Genomic DNA, 18,768 nt, shown 5'->3' with positions numbered 1-18,768 from the left:
GTTACACTGAGGAGAAGCTATGGAGGAAACATAAACTCCCTGGTCGCCTCCCTCCACACGACCAGGGAGACGCGGCTTCTTAGGTAGTACAGGTATTTTGGCGCGAGCTGGGCAGACACCGATAAAATGACCAGTCTGCCCACAGTAAAAACATGCCCCCACACCACGGTGAACTGCAGGCAACCCCGTTTGGGAAACAACGCCTCCCACCAGCATGGGTTCATCCACCTGTTCAGATGTGTCCTCCTCCCTAGCAAGGACTACCGGAGACACATTAGATGTATGTCTCTCCATCAAGCGTCTATCTACCCGGATGGCAAGGGACATGGCGGCCTCCAATGACCTGGGGGCGGCACACTGCACAAGAGCATCCTGCAACCTTGGGGACAGACCCTGCCTAAAATGGCTCCTAAGGGCAGGGTCATTCCACTGTGTGTCAGTGGCCCATCTCCTAAACTCCGAGCAGTAATCCTCAGCCAGCCGAGTCCCCTGCTCGATTTTACGCAGTCGGGATTCTGCCAGTGAGACGCCATCAGGGTCCCCATACACAAGCGCCAAGGCCGCAAAAATCTCATCCAATCGACCGTAAAGATGGAGAACCGGCCGGCAGGGAGAAAGTCCAGGATTGGGGATCACCCTTAAGAAGGGAGGTTATAATCCCCACACGCTGTTCCTCACTCCCTGATGAACGAGGGCGGAGCCTAAAGTATAGCTTACAGGCTTCCTGAAAAAACAAAAATGTATCTCTTCCCCCAGAGAACCTGTTAGGAAGAGATATCTTGGGCTCTGGTTGAGCCTGTACCTGGGCCGAAGCCCAAAACCCCACCAACTGCTGCAGCTGCTGCACCACCTCACCACGCAGCACCTTAAACTCATCGGTGAGGGTCTGAAGCAGTTGGGCAAAGGCCTGCATTTGAGCCATAGCTCACCAGAAAAAAAAAAATGGGATGGTTGGTTATAATGTCACGCTGTGACTGTCCTGGTGTGACACGACCTGGTGGGTGGTCGGTCACAAAACGGCGAAACACACAAGGGTACACCGGGGACACTCTAACAACGATGGGCCCTGACGGTAGGGAACAGGGAATGGGCACCTCCTGCACTCACCTGAGGCTGTTCCCTGATCTTACTACCGTCCCTATACGGGTTCTTTCAACCCGTCGCCGACCAAGATACCTAGTCCCTCACTTGCCCTGCTCTAATCCCTATGTAGGGAACTGGCAGGTGAGAGCACTGGTCCCACCGCTGCACTAATACAACACTGGGAAAGTTACAAACAACAAAGGGACAAATAAACAATAACACCACACTTAGCTTTCTCTGCTGCAATGCACTGCACAGCAGAGTAAGGCACCAGGAATGAGTATTCAGCAGAAGAACAACAGCACTCAGCAAGCTCCTATTCCAGCAAGGTTGGTATCCAAAGGACCTGTATAACCAACAGTCAGCTGATGCACCAGGTGACCTTTTAAAGGAAGGTGGGAGTGGTCACCACCCACAACAGCAGAACAAGCTGCAATGCAATTACACCAGCGTCCACCAGGGGAAAACTGCATTAACCCCCGATGACATGAAAGGAAAAAAGGTTTTAATCTGAAGGAAACCAGATCTGCCACAGATCCAAACATGGATCATGACACTGCACCTAGGGTAATTAGTCGCCAGGAAGGCTGCCTGCTGTGTACTTGCTATTGGGCACACTGCAGCGTGGGCAATATAACTACTCCACACAGGCGGGAACAATAATTATCAATGCCGCTGTCGCTGCAAAGATTCCCAATCACACAGAACAAAGTATGCTGCCACCAGCTCCGATTAACGGGTCCGGAGCCAACCCAAATCAGTAGCGCAATTCACTTCAGAGGGCGCACAGTCGTATAGAGCAGAAGAGACAAGCTAGCAATTAAATATTTTACTCCATGAAAAATTAGGAAGAGTTTAAAAAGTATAAAAAGATATTAGAAAGGAGACAATTTGTATATAGATTACAAATTACAAAATAAAATAGGATTAGCGTTGAAAAGAGAACTTACAGGCTATGTCATGGTATCATCTTGGCTGGCCTGTGGCTTAGGAGGATAAATACATCCAGATGCATGGAAACAGCTTTGCCAAGCTCGTATTAGATTGCTTCCCGGGCCAAGACTGAAGGCTGGTCTAAGAGTATAGTAACTTATACTTCACAGCTTGTGACATCACTAAAGGGTTGGTTAATGATATGCACTGATCTGATAGTTATTTTCGCTTTTCCAAAGTCTCAGACAAAGGCATTCCTGAGTGAGAGAAGAGGTACCAAGAGTGGCTTTACAGGATTGGTCACCTGCAGTTTAAAGCCACACCCTGCTCACACGCTAGTTTCAAGTTACCCAGTATCACTGCTCTAGGCTATGTCTTTGGGTGGAGGAATGCCGAGGAGGGGGGAGAAAGGGGGTCGCAGCTGCATTGTGTATAATATTGCATTTTTGGCATTATCGTGACAACTTCAGTGATACATTTGTATTAGAGCCAGTGAGGAAGCTTTCAGCGAAACGTACGTCAGTCTTGTCGTATGTCTCACTATGTGCACACTGCCAGATGGTGAACGGCTCTCTTTCTGCATCTGGACATTTACTTTTTTATCAACCCTTGGCCCTAACTCTCAATATACAAAAAAAAATGTGGCACTCTGTCGTACTAAAGCATGTCAATGGGAAATATATGAAATATAAATAGGAATACTGCTTCTGAATACTTGGAAGAAATGAGACGCATTGCACATGATTTGGCCAATTCATGCCTGCCCAGCAACCAATGTCAAGGTTTTTGGATATTTTATTTGGAGGTAGCTGCTCCTGGTATGCACCTATTCACACTAGCTTGGATGTGCCAGTCAGTCTTCTGTTATTTCTAACTCTCAATATGGCTAGGATTTATTAATCCAGTTGACCCACTGTATATGTGGCCTTTTACGGCTGCGGACGATCCTTCCACACTGTCGTTTCACTTTGTGGTAGATTTTGTGATGAGGATAAAGCATCTTTTAAGTTAGTAAATCTTGGACTGTTATTTGTGTGTAAGTTCAGGTGGACATTTACACGACTTCTCTTCTCGACAGGACTTTGTTCCTGCGCTAAACAGTCTCGGCTGGTATTACGAACAGTTCGAGAAGGATTACGAAAAAGCCGTGGAGTTCTGGCAGCGAGCCGATAAACTCGGAAATCCCGAGGCTCCATTCAACCTGGGAATTTTGAACTATTATGGCCTGATTCCTGGGAAACCCCAGAACCACGTGAGTTATGACTTCCCTCCTATTAGACCCAGATGTCTTTAACACGTCCGTCATCTCTTCAGAGCACAGAACGGCAGAATTAGATTGGCACTCCTTTATAGCATGATAATATTGTATGAGCTCGTACAGCAGCCGCCTGGCCCTGAAAACCATTCCACTAGATGTTTATGGCAGTACTCAATGGTCCTAAATCTTGTAGTCTTGCAGAGGATAAGGACAGGGTGAGTGCCACCATGAGACGTGGCATTAACCCCTGGGCTGCAGGCATCCCAGGGTGAGAACCTAGTGCCCCATATTTCTTAAAGCTGAATCTCCACTTTAGATAAGTTTCCCGGTTTTCTTAGATTTTCGAATACATTGTAGTCTTTTCTCCAAGTCTACGGTTCAATGCTCCATGATGGATATGTACATCAAGAGTTAATTACCTTAAAATAGGTACAAGAAAAGGGAAGAAAAGACTTTGCAGAATTCCTAAACTCGACATGTGACGTTAGACTGATAAGTCGGGGGTCCCACTAGTCATAATCTGGCATTGTTTGTGACCCGGGTGGTACATGGGTTCATCGGCCTCCTGTAAACCCGTGTTTGTATGGTTGTGTCTGGGTCTCCTGCCGCGGTTACTGATGGTCACACTCTGCTCAGTCTGCAGCGTACTTTTACTACCTGCGCTCAGCTCTCCGAGGCCACATAGATGCAGCCGTGCACCTCGCCACCTTCTGGATGGAGGGACTCCCGGAGGTCGTGGATCGCCTGCCGTATGACGCTGTGATGTAAGTACGATATCATACAGGGGCTTCTTCAGGATCTTCAGCCTTAGTCCTTCATGTCATGATGATCCCGACATTCTCAGCGAGAATGACCCTGATTAGTCTCCTCCACTCACTCACAAGGATCTGGCCTCTCCTTCTTCTCTGATTGGGTGACATGAACACTATTACTAAGATTCCCAGGCTGTGATTGGCTGGCTGTCTACACACATGGTCAAAATTGTTGGTCCCCCTCGTTTAATGACAGAAAGACCCACAATGGTCACAGAAATAACTTGAATCTGACAAAAGTAATAATAAAAGATCTATGAAAATGAACAAATGAAAGTCGGACATTGCTCTTCCACCATGCTTCTACAGAATTAAAAAAAATAAATAAAAAAACTCATGAAATAGGCCTGGACAGAAATGATGGTTCCCCTGAAAATAATGATACAAAAGGGACATTAAATCGCGGTGTGTCCACTAACTATCATCACCGGGGTCTACAATCCTGGAATCAGTGCGTGGCCGGTATATAGGGCTACAGATACTCACTGTGCTGTTTGGTGACATGGTGGGTATCACACTCAACATGGACCAGAGGAAGCCAAGGAAAGAGTTGTCTCCGGAGATCATAAATTAAATTATAGACAAACATGTTACAGGTAAAAGTTATAAGACCATCTCCGAGCAGCTTGATGTTCCTGTGACTACAGCTGCACATATTATTCAGAAATGTAAGATCCATGGTAGCCGACCTCCCTGGACGTGGCCGCAGGAGGAACATTGATGACAAATCAAAGAGACGGATAATACGACTGGTAACAAAAGAGCCAGAAAAGCTTCTAAACAGATTAAAGGTGAACTTCAAGCTCAAGGAACATCAGTGTCAGATCGCACCATCCGTCGTTGTCTGAGCCAAAGTGGACTTCATGGGAGACGAGGACACCATTGTTGGAAAAAAAAATCACAAAAACGCCAGACTGGAATTTGCCAAACTACATGTTGACAAGCCACAAAGCTTCTGGGAGAATGTTCTATGGACAGAGGATACAAAAATGGAACCTTTTGACAAGACACATCAGTTCTATGTTCACAGACAGAAAAATGAAGCATATCAAGAAAAGAACACTGTCCCTACTGTGAAGCATGGAGGAGGCTCTGTAATGGTCTGGAGCTGCTTTGCTGCATCTGGCACAGGGTGTCTAGAATCTGTGCAAGGTACAATGAAATCTCAAGACTATCAAGGGATTCTAGAGAGAAATGTGCTGCCCAGTGTCACAAAGCTTGGTCTCAGTCGCAGGTTGTGGGTCTTGTAACAGGATAATGACCCAATTCAAAAAAAAAAAACAAGAACGGCTAAGAGGAAAACCTTGGACTATTCTGAAGTGGCCGTCTACGAGCCCTGACCTAAATCCTACTGAGCATCTTTGGAAAGAGCTGATACATGCCGTCTGGAAAAGGCGACCTTCACACATGAGACAACTGGAGCAGTTCGCTCTTGAGGAGTGGGCCAAAATATCTGTAGAGGGGAGCAGAAGTCTCATTGACAGTTACAGGAATCCTCTGATTGCAGTGATTGCCTCAAAAGGTCGTGCAACAAAATATTAAGTTAAGGATCCATCATTTCTCTCCAGGCCGATTTCATGAGGTTTTTTTTTTTTTCTAAATTCTATGGAAGAATGGTGGAAGAGCAATGTCTGACCTTCATTTGTTCATTTTCATAGATCTTTTATTTATTATTACTTTTTGTCATCAGCTTCAAGTTATTTCTGTGACCATTGTGGGTTTTTCCGTCATTAAACGAGGGGGACCAACAATTTTAACCATGTGTGTATATGAGGGTGCACAGGTCACACCAGGTCATTCTCAAAGTTTTTGGCGCTCCGAAGAACAATAATAAGAATGACCTCAGTATGTTACCCCTATCATAATACAATATCTAAGGGGCCTAAATAAGCCCAAATCATGATTATCCCTATCCCCTCATTGTTTCCTACATTACGTGTGAAGACGACAGAGTGAGAATGACCCTGATGATTCTCATCTACTCACTCACAAGGATCTGCCCCTCCTTCTTCTCTGATTGGGTGAGATGAGCAATATTACATAGATTCCCATGCTGTGATTGGCTGTCTATATGAGGGTGCACAGGTCACACCAGGTCATTCTCATGAAGAGCCTCAAAGAAGAACAATAATGATAAAGATATCACCACTTCCACAGTCCAATGTCTAGGGGGGAACCAGCGTTTAGCCACAACACATGCTTCTTCTTATTCCATCAGGTGGACTAAATGGGCCGGAGAGCAGAACGGGTACCTGGGGGCCACAGTGCGGAAAGCCCTGGACAGTTACCTCCAAAACTCCTGGTGAGGGTCCTCGTGCCTTCCAGCGTCTCCTTCTCGTAGGAGCATTGGAGGGTTATAACTCTCATCATCCTGATGGGTCTCCTGTTACCCCATTGTCTTCTAGGCCCGGGGCCCTCCTCCATTACATCGAGGCCGCAGAGGCTGGATTTGAGATCGCTCAGTTCAATGCAGCCTTCATCTGCGAGGACGACCCTGTGAGTACATGATACCCCCCTGGTAGACCACCTTACATCGAACCCCCTCCTGTGTACAGGGGCCGGCTGTGATCCTGCTGTGGGGGTCCTCACTGTATCAGTCTAGACAAACCTATGGGAGCAAAGCCCATGCTGATCTTTCCTGATACATTGTAACGAGGCCATGGGCTGTGTGCAGGACTAGGTCAGGATTCACTAGAGATGTAACCAGGGGCTCCGGGGCCCAATGCCAATTCTGTACCAGGCCTCACAGCTGCCACCTATAATACTGAGGCTTTCATCCAGTGTCAGGACGCAGCGCCCCCTACAGCTCTGCCCCTGTATAACGGCTTCCATTCACTAGTAGCAAGCAGAGGTGCTATATAGGGAGAGGACGTAGAAAATCTCCTTACATAGGACTGCATGTCCTGCACTAATGCCTATATTCACACACGGCACTGTAGGACGGACTGGTCAGCAGCTTCGTGCAGATTGACTGTGTGTGGAAATATTACAACCTCTCGACGCAGAGCGACCAACCCCCTTCGTACGGTGAGTACAACCTCCGGCGTAAGGTGAGTACAACCCCCGGCGTACGGTGAGTACAACCCCCGGCGTACGGTGAGTACATGCCCCCGGCATACGGTGAGTACATGCCCCCGCTTACGGTGAGTACAATCCCCGGCGTATGGTGAGTACAACCCCCTGTGTACGGTGAGTACAATCCCCGGCGTACGGTGAGTACAATCCCCGGCGTACGGTGAGTACAATCCTCGGCATACGGTGAGTACAACCCCCGGTGTACGGTGAGTACAATCCGCTATCATACGGTGAGCAGAACCCAATGTCGTCCGGTGAGCACATCCCGCCGTGCGCTCATCGCTGTTCTCCTCCTACAGCTCAGATAAAGATGGGGGATCTGTTCTACGCGTCACATATCAGAAGAAAGAGGAACGTGGCGGCAGCAGTGGAGATGTACACCGCCGCAGCGCTGCAGAAAGACCCTCAGGTACGAGCTGCGCCCTGTGCACCCTCTAGTGTTCTGTCACCTGCAGTCCTATGTAACACCCCAGATAGCACAGTGATAACTCTCTGAGTACAGATAATGTAGTAGATGTCACCTGCAGTCCTATGTAACACCACAGATAACACAGTGATAACTCTCTGAGTGCAGATAATGTAGTAGATGTCACCTGCAGTCCTATGTAACACCACAGATAACAGTGATAACTCTCTGAGTACAGATAATGCAGTAGATGTCACCTGCAGTCCTATGTAACACCACAGATAACACAGTGATATCTCTGAGTACAGATAATGCACTAGATGTCACCTGCAGTCCTATGTAACACCACAGATAACACAGTGATAACTCTCTGAGTACAGATAATGTAGTAGATGTCACCTGCAGTCCTATGTAACACCACAGATAACACAGTGATAACTCTCTGAGTACAGATAATGTAGTAGATGTCACCTGCAGTCCTATGTAACACCCCAGATAACACAGTGATAACTCTCTGAGTACAGGTAATGTAGCAGATGTCACCTGCAGTCCTATGTAACACCACAGATACCACAGTGATATCTCTCTCAGTACAGATAATGTAGTAGATGTCACCTGCAGTCCTATGTAACACCACAGATACCACAGTGATAACTCTCTGAGTACAGATAATGTAGTAGATGTCACCTGCAGTCCTATGTAACACCACAGATACCACAGTGATAACTCTCTGAGTACAGATAATGTAGTAGATGTCACCTGCAGTCCTATGTAACACCTCAGATGACACAGTGATAACTTTCTGAGTACAGATAATGTAGTAGATGTCACCTGCAGTCCTATGTAACACCACAGATAACACAGTGATAACTCTCTGAGTACATATAATGTAGTAGATGTCACCTGCAGTCCTATGTAACACCACAGATAACACAGTGATAACTCTCTGAGTACAGATAATATAGTAGATGTCACCTGCAGTCCTATGTAACACCACAGATAGCACAGTGATAACTCTCTGAGTACAGATAATGTAGTAGATGTCACCTGCAGTCCTATGTAACACCACAGATAACACAGTGATAACTCTCTGAGTACAGATAATGTAGTAGATGTCACCTGCAGTCCTATGTAACACCCCAGATAACACAGTGATAACTCTCTGAGTACAGATAATGTAGTAGATGTTACCTGCAGTCCTATGTAACACCACAGATAACACAGTGATAACTCTCTGAGTACAGATAATGTAGTAGATGTCACCTGCAGTCCTATGTAACACCACAGATAACACAGTGATATCTCTCTCAGTACAGATAATGTAGTAGATGTCACCTGCAGTCCTATGTAACACCACAGATACCACAGTGATAACTCTCTGAGTACAGATAATGTAGTAGATGTCACCTGCAGTCCTATGTAACACCACAGATACCACAGTGATATCTCTCTCAGTACAGATAATGTAGTAGATGTCACCTGCAGTCCTATGTAACACCACAGATACCACAGTGATAACTCTCTGAGTACAGATAATGTAGTAGGTGCCACCTGCAGTCCTATGTAACACCACAGATAGCACAGTGATAACTCTCTGAGTACAGATAATGTAGGAGATGTCACCTGCAGTCCTATGTAACACCACAGATAACACAGTGATAACTCTCTGAGTACAGATAATGTAGTAGATGTCACCTGCAGTCCTATGTAACACCACAGATACCACAGTGATAACTCTCTCAGTACAGATAATGTAGTAGATGTCACCTGCAGTCCTATGTAACACCACAGATACCACAGTGATAACTCTCTGAGTACAGATAATGTAGTAGATGTCACCTGCAGTCCTATGTAACACCACAGATACCACAGTGATAACTCTCTGAGTACAGATAATGTAGTAGATGTCACCTGCAGTCCTATGTAACACCACAGATAACACAGTGATAACTCTCTGATTACAGATAATGTAGTAGATGTCACCTGCAGTCCTATGTAACACCACAGATAGCACAGTGATAACTCTCTGAGTACAGATCATGTAGTAGATGTTACCTGCAGTCCTATGTAACACCACAGATACCACAGTGATATCTCTCTCAGTACAGATAATGTAGTAGATGTCACCTGCAGTCCTATGTAACACCACAGATAACACAGTGATAACTCTCTGAGTACAGATAATGTAGTAGATGTCACCTGCAGTCCTATGTAACACCACAGATAACACAGTGATAACTCTCTGAGTACAGATAATGTAGTAGATGTCACCTGCAGTCCTATGTAACACCACAGTGATATCTCTCTCAGTACAGATAATGTAGTAGATGTCACCTGCAGTCCTATGTAACACCACAGATACCACAGTGATAACTCTCTCAGTACAGATAATGTAGTAGATGTCACCTGCAGTCCTATGTAACACCACAGATACCACAGTGATAACTCTCTGAGTACAGATAATGTAGTAGATGTCACCTGCAGTCCTATGTAACACCACAGATAGCGCAGTGATAACTCTCTGAGTACAGATAATGTAGTAGATGTCACCTGCAGTCCTATGTAACACCACAGATAACACAGTGATAACTCTCTGAGTACAGATAATGTAGTAGATGTCACCTGCAGTCCTATGTAACACCACAGATAACAGTAATAACTCTCTGAGTACAGATAATGTAGTAGATGTTACCTGCAGTCCTATGTAACACCACAGATAACACAGTGATAACTCTCTGAGTACAGATAATGTAGTAGATGTCACCTGCAGTCCTATGTAACACCACAGATACCACAGTGATATCTCTCTCAGTACAGATAATGTAGTAGATGTCACCTGCAGTCCTATGTAACACCACAGATACCACAGTGATAACTCTCTGAGTACAGATAATATAGGAGATGTCACCTGCAGTCCTATGTAACACCACAGATAACACAGTGATAACTCTCTGACTACAGATAATGTAGTAGATGTCACCTGCAGTCCTATGTAACACCACAGATACCACAGTGATAACTCTCTGAGTACAGATAATGTAGTAGATGTTACCTGCAGTCCTATGTAACACCACAGATAGCACAGTGATAACTCTCTGAGTACAGATAATGTAGTAGATGTCACCTGCAGTCCTATGTCACACCACAGATACCACAGTGATAACTCTCTGAGTACAGATAATGTAGTAGATGTCACCTGCAGTCCTATGTAACACCACAGATAGCACAGTGATAACTCTCTGAGTACAGATAATGTAGGAGATGTCACCTGCAGTCCTATGTAACACCACAGATAACACAGTGATAACTCTCTGAGTACAGATAATGTAGTAGATGTCACCTGCAGTCCTATGTAACACCACAGATAACACAGTGATCACTCTCTGAGTACAGATAATGTAGTAGATGTCACCTGCAGTCCTATGTAACACCACATATAACACAGTGATGACTCTCTGAGTACAGATAATGTAGTAGATGCCACCTGCAGTCCTATGTAACACCACAGATAACACAGTGATAACTCTCTGAGTACAGATAATGTAGTAGATGTCACCTGCAGTCCTATGTAACACCACAGATAACACAGTGATAACTCTCTGAGTGCAGATAATGTAGTAGATGTCACCTGCAGTCCTATGTAACACCACAGATAACACAGTGATAACTCTCTGAGTACAGATAATGTAGTAGATGCCACCTGCAGTCCTATGTAACACCACAGATAACACAGTGATCACTCTCTGAGTATAGATAATGTAGTAGATGTCACCTGCAGTCCTATGTAACACCACAGATACCACAGTGATAACTCTCTGAGTGCAGATAATGTAGTAGATGTCACCTGCAGTCCTATGTAACACCACAGATAACACAGTGATAACTCTCTGAGTACAGATAATGTAGTAGATGTCACCTGCAGTCCTATGTAACACCACAGATAACACAGTGATAACTCTCTGAGTACAGATAATGTAGTAGATGTCACCTGCAGTCCTATGTAACACCACAGATACCACAGTGATAACTCTCTGAGTACAGATAATGTAGTAGATGTCACCTGCAGTCCTATGTAACACCACAGATAGCACAGTGATAACTCTCTGAGTACAGATAATGTAGTAGATGTCACCTGCAGTCCTATGTAACACCACAGATAACACAGTGATAAGTCTCTGAGTACAGATAATGTAGTAGATGTCACCCGCAGTCCTATGTAACACCACAGATAACACAGTGATAACTCTCTGAGTACAGATAATGTAGTAGATGTCACCTGCAGTCCTATGTAACACCACAGATAACACAGTGATAACTCTGAGTACAGATAATGTAGTAGATGTCACCTGCAGTCCTATGTAACACCCCAGATAACACAGTGATAACTCTCTGAGTACAGATAATGTAGTAGATGTCACCCGCAGTCCTATGTAACACCACAGATAACACAGTGATAACTCTCTGAGTAGAGATAATGTAGTAGATGTCACCCGCAGTCCTATGTAACACCACAGATAACACAGTGATAACTCTCTGAGTACAGATAATGTAGTAGATGTCACCTGCAGTCCTATGTAACACCTCAGATGACACAGTGATAACTTTCTGAGTACAGATAATGTAGTAGATGTCACCTGCAGTCCTATGTAACACCACAGATAACACAGTGATAACTCTCTGAGTACATATAATGTAGTAGATGTCACCTGCAGTCCTATGTAACACCACAGATAACACAGTGATAACTCTCTGAGTACAGATAATATAGTAGATGTCACCTGCAGTCCTATGTAACACCACAGATAGCACAGTGATAACTCTCTGAGTACAGATAATGTAGTAGATGTCACCTGCAGTCCTATGTAACACCACAGATAACACAGTGATAACTCTCTGAGTACAGATAATGTAGTAGATGTCACCTGCAGTCCTATGTAACACCCCAGATAACACAGTGATAACTCTCTGAGTACAGATAATGTAGTAGATGTTACCTGCAGTCCTATGTAACACCACAGATAACACAGTGATAACTCTCTGAGTACAGATAATGTAGTAGATGTCACCTGCAGTCCTATGTAACACCACAGATAACACAGTGATATCTCTCTCAGTACAGATAATGTAGTAGATGTCACCTGCAGTCCTATGTAACACCACAGATACCACAGTGATAACTCTCTGAGTACAGATAATGTAGTAGATGTCACCTGCAGTCCTATGTAACACCACAGATACCACAGTGATATCTCTCTCAGTACAGATAATGTAGTAGATGTCACCTGCAGTCCTATGTAACACCACAGATACCACAGTGATAACTCTCTGAGTACAGATAATGTAGTAGGTGCCACCTGCAGTCCTATGTAACACCACAGATAGCACAGTGATAACTCTCTGAGTACAGATAATGTAGGAGATGTCACCTGCAGTCCTATGTAACACCACAGATAACACAGTGATAACTCTCTGAGTACAGATAATGTAGTAGATGTCACCTGCAGTCCTATGTAACACCACAGATACCACAGTGATAACTCTCTCAGTACAGATAATGTAGTAGATGTCACCTGCAGTCCTATGTAACACCACAGATACCACAGTGATAACTCTCTGAGTACAGATAATGTAGTAGATGTCACCTGCAGTCCTATGTAACACCACAGATACCACAGTGATAACTCTCTGAGTACAGATAATGTAGTAGATGTCACCTGCAGTCCTATGTAACACCACAGATAACACAGTGATAACTCTCTGATTACAGATAATGTAGTAGATGTCACCTGCAGTCCTATGTAACACCACAGATAGCACAGTGATAACTCTCTGAGTACAGATCATGTAGTAGATGTTACCTGCAGTCCTATGTAACACCACAGATACCACAGTGATATCTCTCTCAGTACAGATAATGTAGTAGATGTCACCTGCAGTCCTATGTAACACCACAGATAACACAGTGATAACTCTCTGAGTACAGATAATGTAGTAGATGTCACCTGCAGTCCTATGTAACACCACAGATAACACAGTGATAACTCTCTGAGTACAGATAATGTAGTAGATGTCACCTGCAGTCCTATGTAACACCACAGATACCACAGTGATATCTCTCTCAGTACAGATAATGTAGTAGATGTCACCTGCAGTCCTATGTAACACCACAGATACCACAGTGATAACTCTCTCAGTACAGATAATGTAGTAGATGTCACCTGCAGTCCTATGTAACACCACAGATACCACAGTGATAACTCTCTGAGTACAGATAATGTAGTAGATGTCACCCGCAGTCCTATGTAACACCACAGATAGCGCAGTGATAACTCTCTGAGTACAGATAATGTAGTAGATGTCACCTGCAGTCCTATGTAACACCACAGATAACACAGTGATAACTCTCTGAGTACAGATAATGTAGTAGATGTCACCTGCAGTCCTATGTAACACCACAGATAACAGTAATAACTCTCTGAGTACAGATAATGTAGTAGATGTTACCTGCAGTCCTATGTAACACCACAGATAACACAGTGATAACTCTCTGAGTACAGATAATGTAGTAGATGTCACCTGCAGTCCTATGTAACACCACAGATACCACAGTGATATCTCTCTCAGTACAGATAATGTAGTAGATGTCACCTGCAGTCCTATGTAACACCACAGATACCACAGTGATAACTCTCTGAGTACAGATAATATAGGAGATGTCACCTGCAGTCCTATGTAACACCACAGATAACACAGTGATAACTCTCTGACTACAGATAATGTAGTAGATGTCACCTGCAGTCCTATGTAACACCACAGATACCACAGTGATAACTCTCTGAGTACAGATAATGTAGTAGATGTTACCTGCAGTCCTATGTAACACCACAGATAGCACAGTGATAACTCTCTGAGTACAGATAATGTAGTAGATGTCACCTGCAGTCCTATGTCACACCACAGATACCACAGTGATAACTCTCTGAGTACAGATAATGTAGTAGATGTCACCTGCAGTCCTATGTAACACCACAGATAGCACAGTGATAACTCTCTGAGTACAGATAATGTAGGAGATGTCACCTGCAGTCCTATGTAACACCACAGATAACACAGTGATAACTCTCTGAGTACAGATAATGTAGTAGATGTCACCTGCAGTCCTATGTAACACCACAGATAACACAGTGATCACTCTCTGAGTACAGATAATGTAGTAGATGTCACCTGCAGTCCTATGTAACACCACATATAACACAGTGATGACTCTCTGAGTACAGATAATGTAGTAGATGCCACCTGCAGTCCTATGTAACACCACAGATAACACAGTGATAACTCTCTGAGTACAGATAATGTAGTAGATGTCACCTGCAGTCCTATGTAACACCACAGATAACACAGTGATAACTCTCTGAGTGCAGATAATGTAGTAGATGTCACCTGCAGTCCTATGTAACACCACAGATAACACAGTGATAACTCTCTGAGTACAGATAATGTAGTAGATGCCACCTGCAGTCCTATGTAACACCACAGATAACACAGTGATAACTCTCTGAGTATAGATAATGTAGTAGATGTCACCTGCAGTCCTATGTAACACCACAGATACCACAGTGATAACTCTCTGAGTGCAGATAATGTAGTAGATGTCACCTGCAGTCCTATGTAACACCACAGATAACACAGTGATAACTCTCTGAGTACAGATAATGTAGTAGATGTCACCTGCAGTCCTATGTAACACCACAGATAACACAGTGATAACTCTCTGAGTACAGATAATGTAGTAGATGTCACCTGCAGTCCTATGTAACACCACAGATACCACAGTGATAACTCTCTGAGTACAGATAATGTAGTAGATGTCACCTGCAGTCCTATGTAACACCACAGATAGCACAGTGATAACTCTCTGAGTACAGATAATGTAGTAGATGTCACCTGCAGTCCTATGTAACACCACAGATAACACAGTGATAAGTCTCTGAGTACAGATAATGTAGTAGATGTCACCTGCAGTCCTATGTAACACCACAGATAACACAGTGATAACTCTCTGAGTACAGATAATGTAGTAGATGTCACCTGCAGTCCTATGTAACACCACAGATACCACAGTGATAACTCTCTGAGTACAGATAATGTAGTAGATGTCACCTGCAGTCCTATGTAACACCACAGATAGCACAGTGATAACTCTCTGAGTACAGATAATGTAGTAGATGTCACCTGCAGTCCTATGTAACACCACAGATAACACAGTGATAAGTCTCTGAGTACAGATAATGTAGTAGATGTCACCTGCAGTCCTATGTAACACCACAGATACCACAGTGATAACTCTCTGAGTGCAGATAATGTAGTAGATGTCACCTGCAGTCCTATGTAACACCACAGATAACACAGTGATAACTCTCTGAGTACAGATAATGTAGTAGATGTCACCTGCAGTCCTATGTAACACCACAGATAACACAGTGATAACTCTCTGAGTACAGATAATGTAGTAGATGTCACCTGCAGTCCTATGTAACACCACAGATACCACAGTGATAACTCTCTGAGTACAGATAATGTAGTAGATGTCACCTGCAGTCCTATGTAACACCACAGATAGCACAGTGATAACTCTCTGAGTACAGATAATGTAGTAGATGTCACCTGCAGTCCTATGTAACACCACAGATAACACAGTGATAACTCTCTGAGTACAGATAATGTAGTAGATGTCACCTGCAGTCCTATGTAACACCACAGATAACACAGTGATAACTCTCTGAGTACAGATAATGTAGTAGATGTCACCTGCAGTCCTATGTAACACCACAGATACCACAGTGATAACTCTCTGAGTACAGATAATGTAGTAGATGTCACCTGCAGTCCTATGTAACACCACAGATAGCACAGTGATAACTCTCTGAGTACAGATAATGTAGTAGATGTCACCTGCAGTCCTATGTAACACCACAGATAACACAGTGATAAGTCTCTGAGTACAGATAATGTAGTAGATGTCACCTGCAGTCCTATGTAACACCACAGATAGCACAGTGATAACTCTCTGAGTACAGATAATGTAGTAGATGTCACCTGCAGTCCTATGTAACACCACAGATAACACAGTGATAACTCTCTGAGTACAGATAATGTAGTAGATGTCACCTGCAGTCCTATGTAACACCACAGATAACACAGTGATAACTCTGAGTACAGATAATGTAGTAGATGTCACCTGCAGTCCTATGTAACACCCCAGATAACACAGTGATAACTCTCTGAGTACAGATAATGTAGTAGATGTCACCCGCAGTCCTATGTAACACCACAGATAACACAGTGATAACTCTCTGAGTAGAGATAATGTAGTAGATGTCACCCGCAGTCCTATGTAACACCACAGATAACACAGTGATAACTCTCTGAGTGCAGATAATGTAGTAGATGTCACCTGCAGTCCTATGTAACACCACAGATAACACAGTGATAACTCTCTGAGTACAGATAATGTAGTAGATGTCACCTGCAGTCCTATGTAACACCACAGATAACACAGTGATAACTCTCTGAGTACAGATAATGTGGTAGATGTCACCTGCAGTCCTATGTAACACCACAGATAACACAGTGATAACTCTCTGAGTACAGATAATGTAGTAGATGTCACCTGCAGTCCTATGTAACACCACAGATACCACAGTGATAACTCTCTGAGTACAGATAATGTAGTAGATGTCACCTGCAGTCCTATGTAACACCACAGATAGCACAGTGATAACTCTCTGAGTACAGATAATGTAGTAGATGTCACCTGCAGTCCTATGTAACACCACAGATAACACAGTGATAAGTCTCTGAGTACAGATAATGTAGTAGATGTCACCCGCAGTCCTATGTAACACCACAGATAACACAGTGATAACTCTCTGAGTACAGATAATGTAGTAGATGTCACCTGCAGTCCTATGTAACACCCCAGATAACACAGTGATAGCTCTCTGATCACAGATAATGTAGTAGATGTCACCTGCAGTCCTATGTAACACCACAGATAACACAGTGATAACTCTGAGTACAGATAATGTAGTAGATGTCACCTGCAGTCCTATGTAACACCCCAGATAACACAGTGATAACTCTCTGAGTACAGATAATGTAGTAGATGTCACCTGCAGTCCTATGTAACACCCCAGATAACACAGTGATAGCTCTCTGATCACAGATAATGTAGTAGATGTCACCTGCAGTCCTATGTAACACCACAGATAACACAGTTATAACTCTGAGTACAGATAATGTAGTAGATGTCACCTGCAGTCCTATGTAACACCCCAGATAACACAGTGATAACTCTCTGAGTACAGATAATGTAGTAGATGTCACCTGCAGTCCTATGTAACACCACAGATAACACAGTTATAACTCTGAGTACAGATAATGTAGTAGATGTCACCTGCAGTCCTATGTAACACCACAGATAACACAGGGATAACTCTCTGAGTACAGATAATGTAGTAGATGTCACCTGCAGTCCTATGTAACACCCCAGATAACACAGTGATAACTCTCTGAGTACAGATAATGTAGTAGATGTCACCCGCAGTCCTATGTAACACCACAGATAACACAGTGATAACTCTCTGAGTACAGATAATGTAGTAGATGTCACCTGCAGTCCTATGTAACACCACAGATACCACAGTGATAACTCTCTGAGTGCAGATAATGTAGTAGATGTCACCTGCAGTCCTATGTAACACCACAGATAACACAGTGATAACTCTCTGAGTACAGATAATGTAGTAGATGTCACCTGCAGTCCTATGTAACACCACATATAACACAGTGATGACTCTCTGAGTACAGATAATGTAGTGATGTCACCTGCAGTCCTATGTAACACCACAGATAACACAGTGATAACTCTCTGAGTACAGATAATGTAGTGATGTCACCTGCAGTCCTATGTAACACCACAGATAACACAGTGATATCTCTCTGAGTACAGATAATGTAGTAGATGTCAGCTGCAGTCCTATGTAACACCACAGATAACACAGTGATAACTCTCTGAGTGCAGATAATGTAGTAGATGTCACCTGCAGTCCTATGTAACACCCCAGATAACACAGTGATAGCTCTCTGATCACAGATAATGTAGTAGATGTCACCTGCAGTCCTATGTAACACCACAGATA

At 43.8% G+C, this 18,768-nt stretch overlaps 1 protein-coding gene across 3 annotated transcripts in view; it reads left to right on the top strand.

The window, feature by feature from the left end:
- The window catches only part of LOC138671411 (protein sel-1 homolog 3-like), a 564,245-nt gene that overhangs the window by 297,629 nt on the left and 247,848 nt on the right, over positions 1–18,768 (top strand). For all 3 annotated transcript variants that reach the window (XM_069759567.1, XM_069759569.1, XM_069759568.1), the window contains exons 15-20: positions 3,095–3,268; positions 3,911–4,038; positions 6,305–6,388; positions 6,492–6,582; positions 7,026–7,113; positions 7,461–7,570. In XM_069759567.1, the coding sequence (XP_069615668.1) occupies positions 3,095–3,268; positions 3,911–4,038; positions 6,305–6,388; positions 6,492–6,582; positions 7,026–7,113; positions 7,461–7,570 (675 nt within the window). The remainder of the gene's footprint in view (positions 1–3,094; positions 3,269–3,910; positions 4,039–6,304; positions 6,389–6,491; positions 6,583–7,025; positions 7,114–7,460; positions 7,571–18,768) is intronic.

Source organism: Ranitomeya imitator, chromosome 3 (assembly GCF_032444005.1).
Source record: "Ranitomeya imitator isolate aRanImi1 chromosome 3, aRanImi1.pri, whole genome shotgun sequence".
NCBI lineage: Eukaryota > Metazoa > Chordata > Amphibia > Anura > Dendrobatidae > Ranitomeya > Ranitomeya imitator.
Note: the sequence above shows the minus strand (reverse complement) of the source record. Positions and strands in the feature narration are given on the sequence as shown.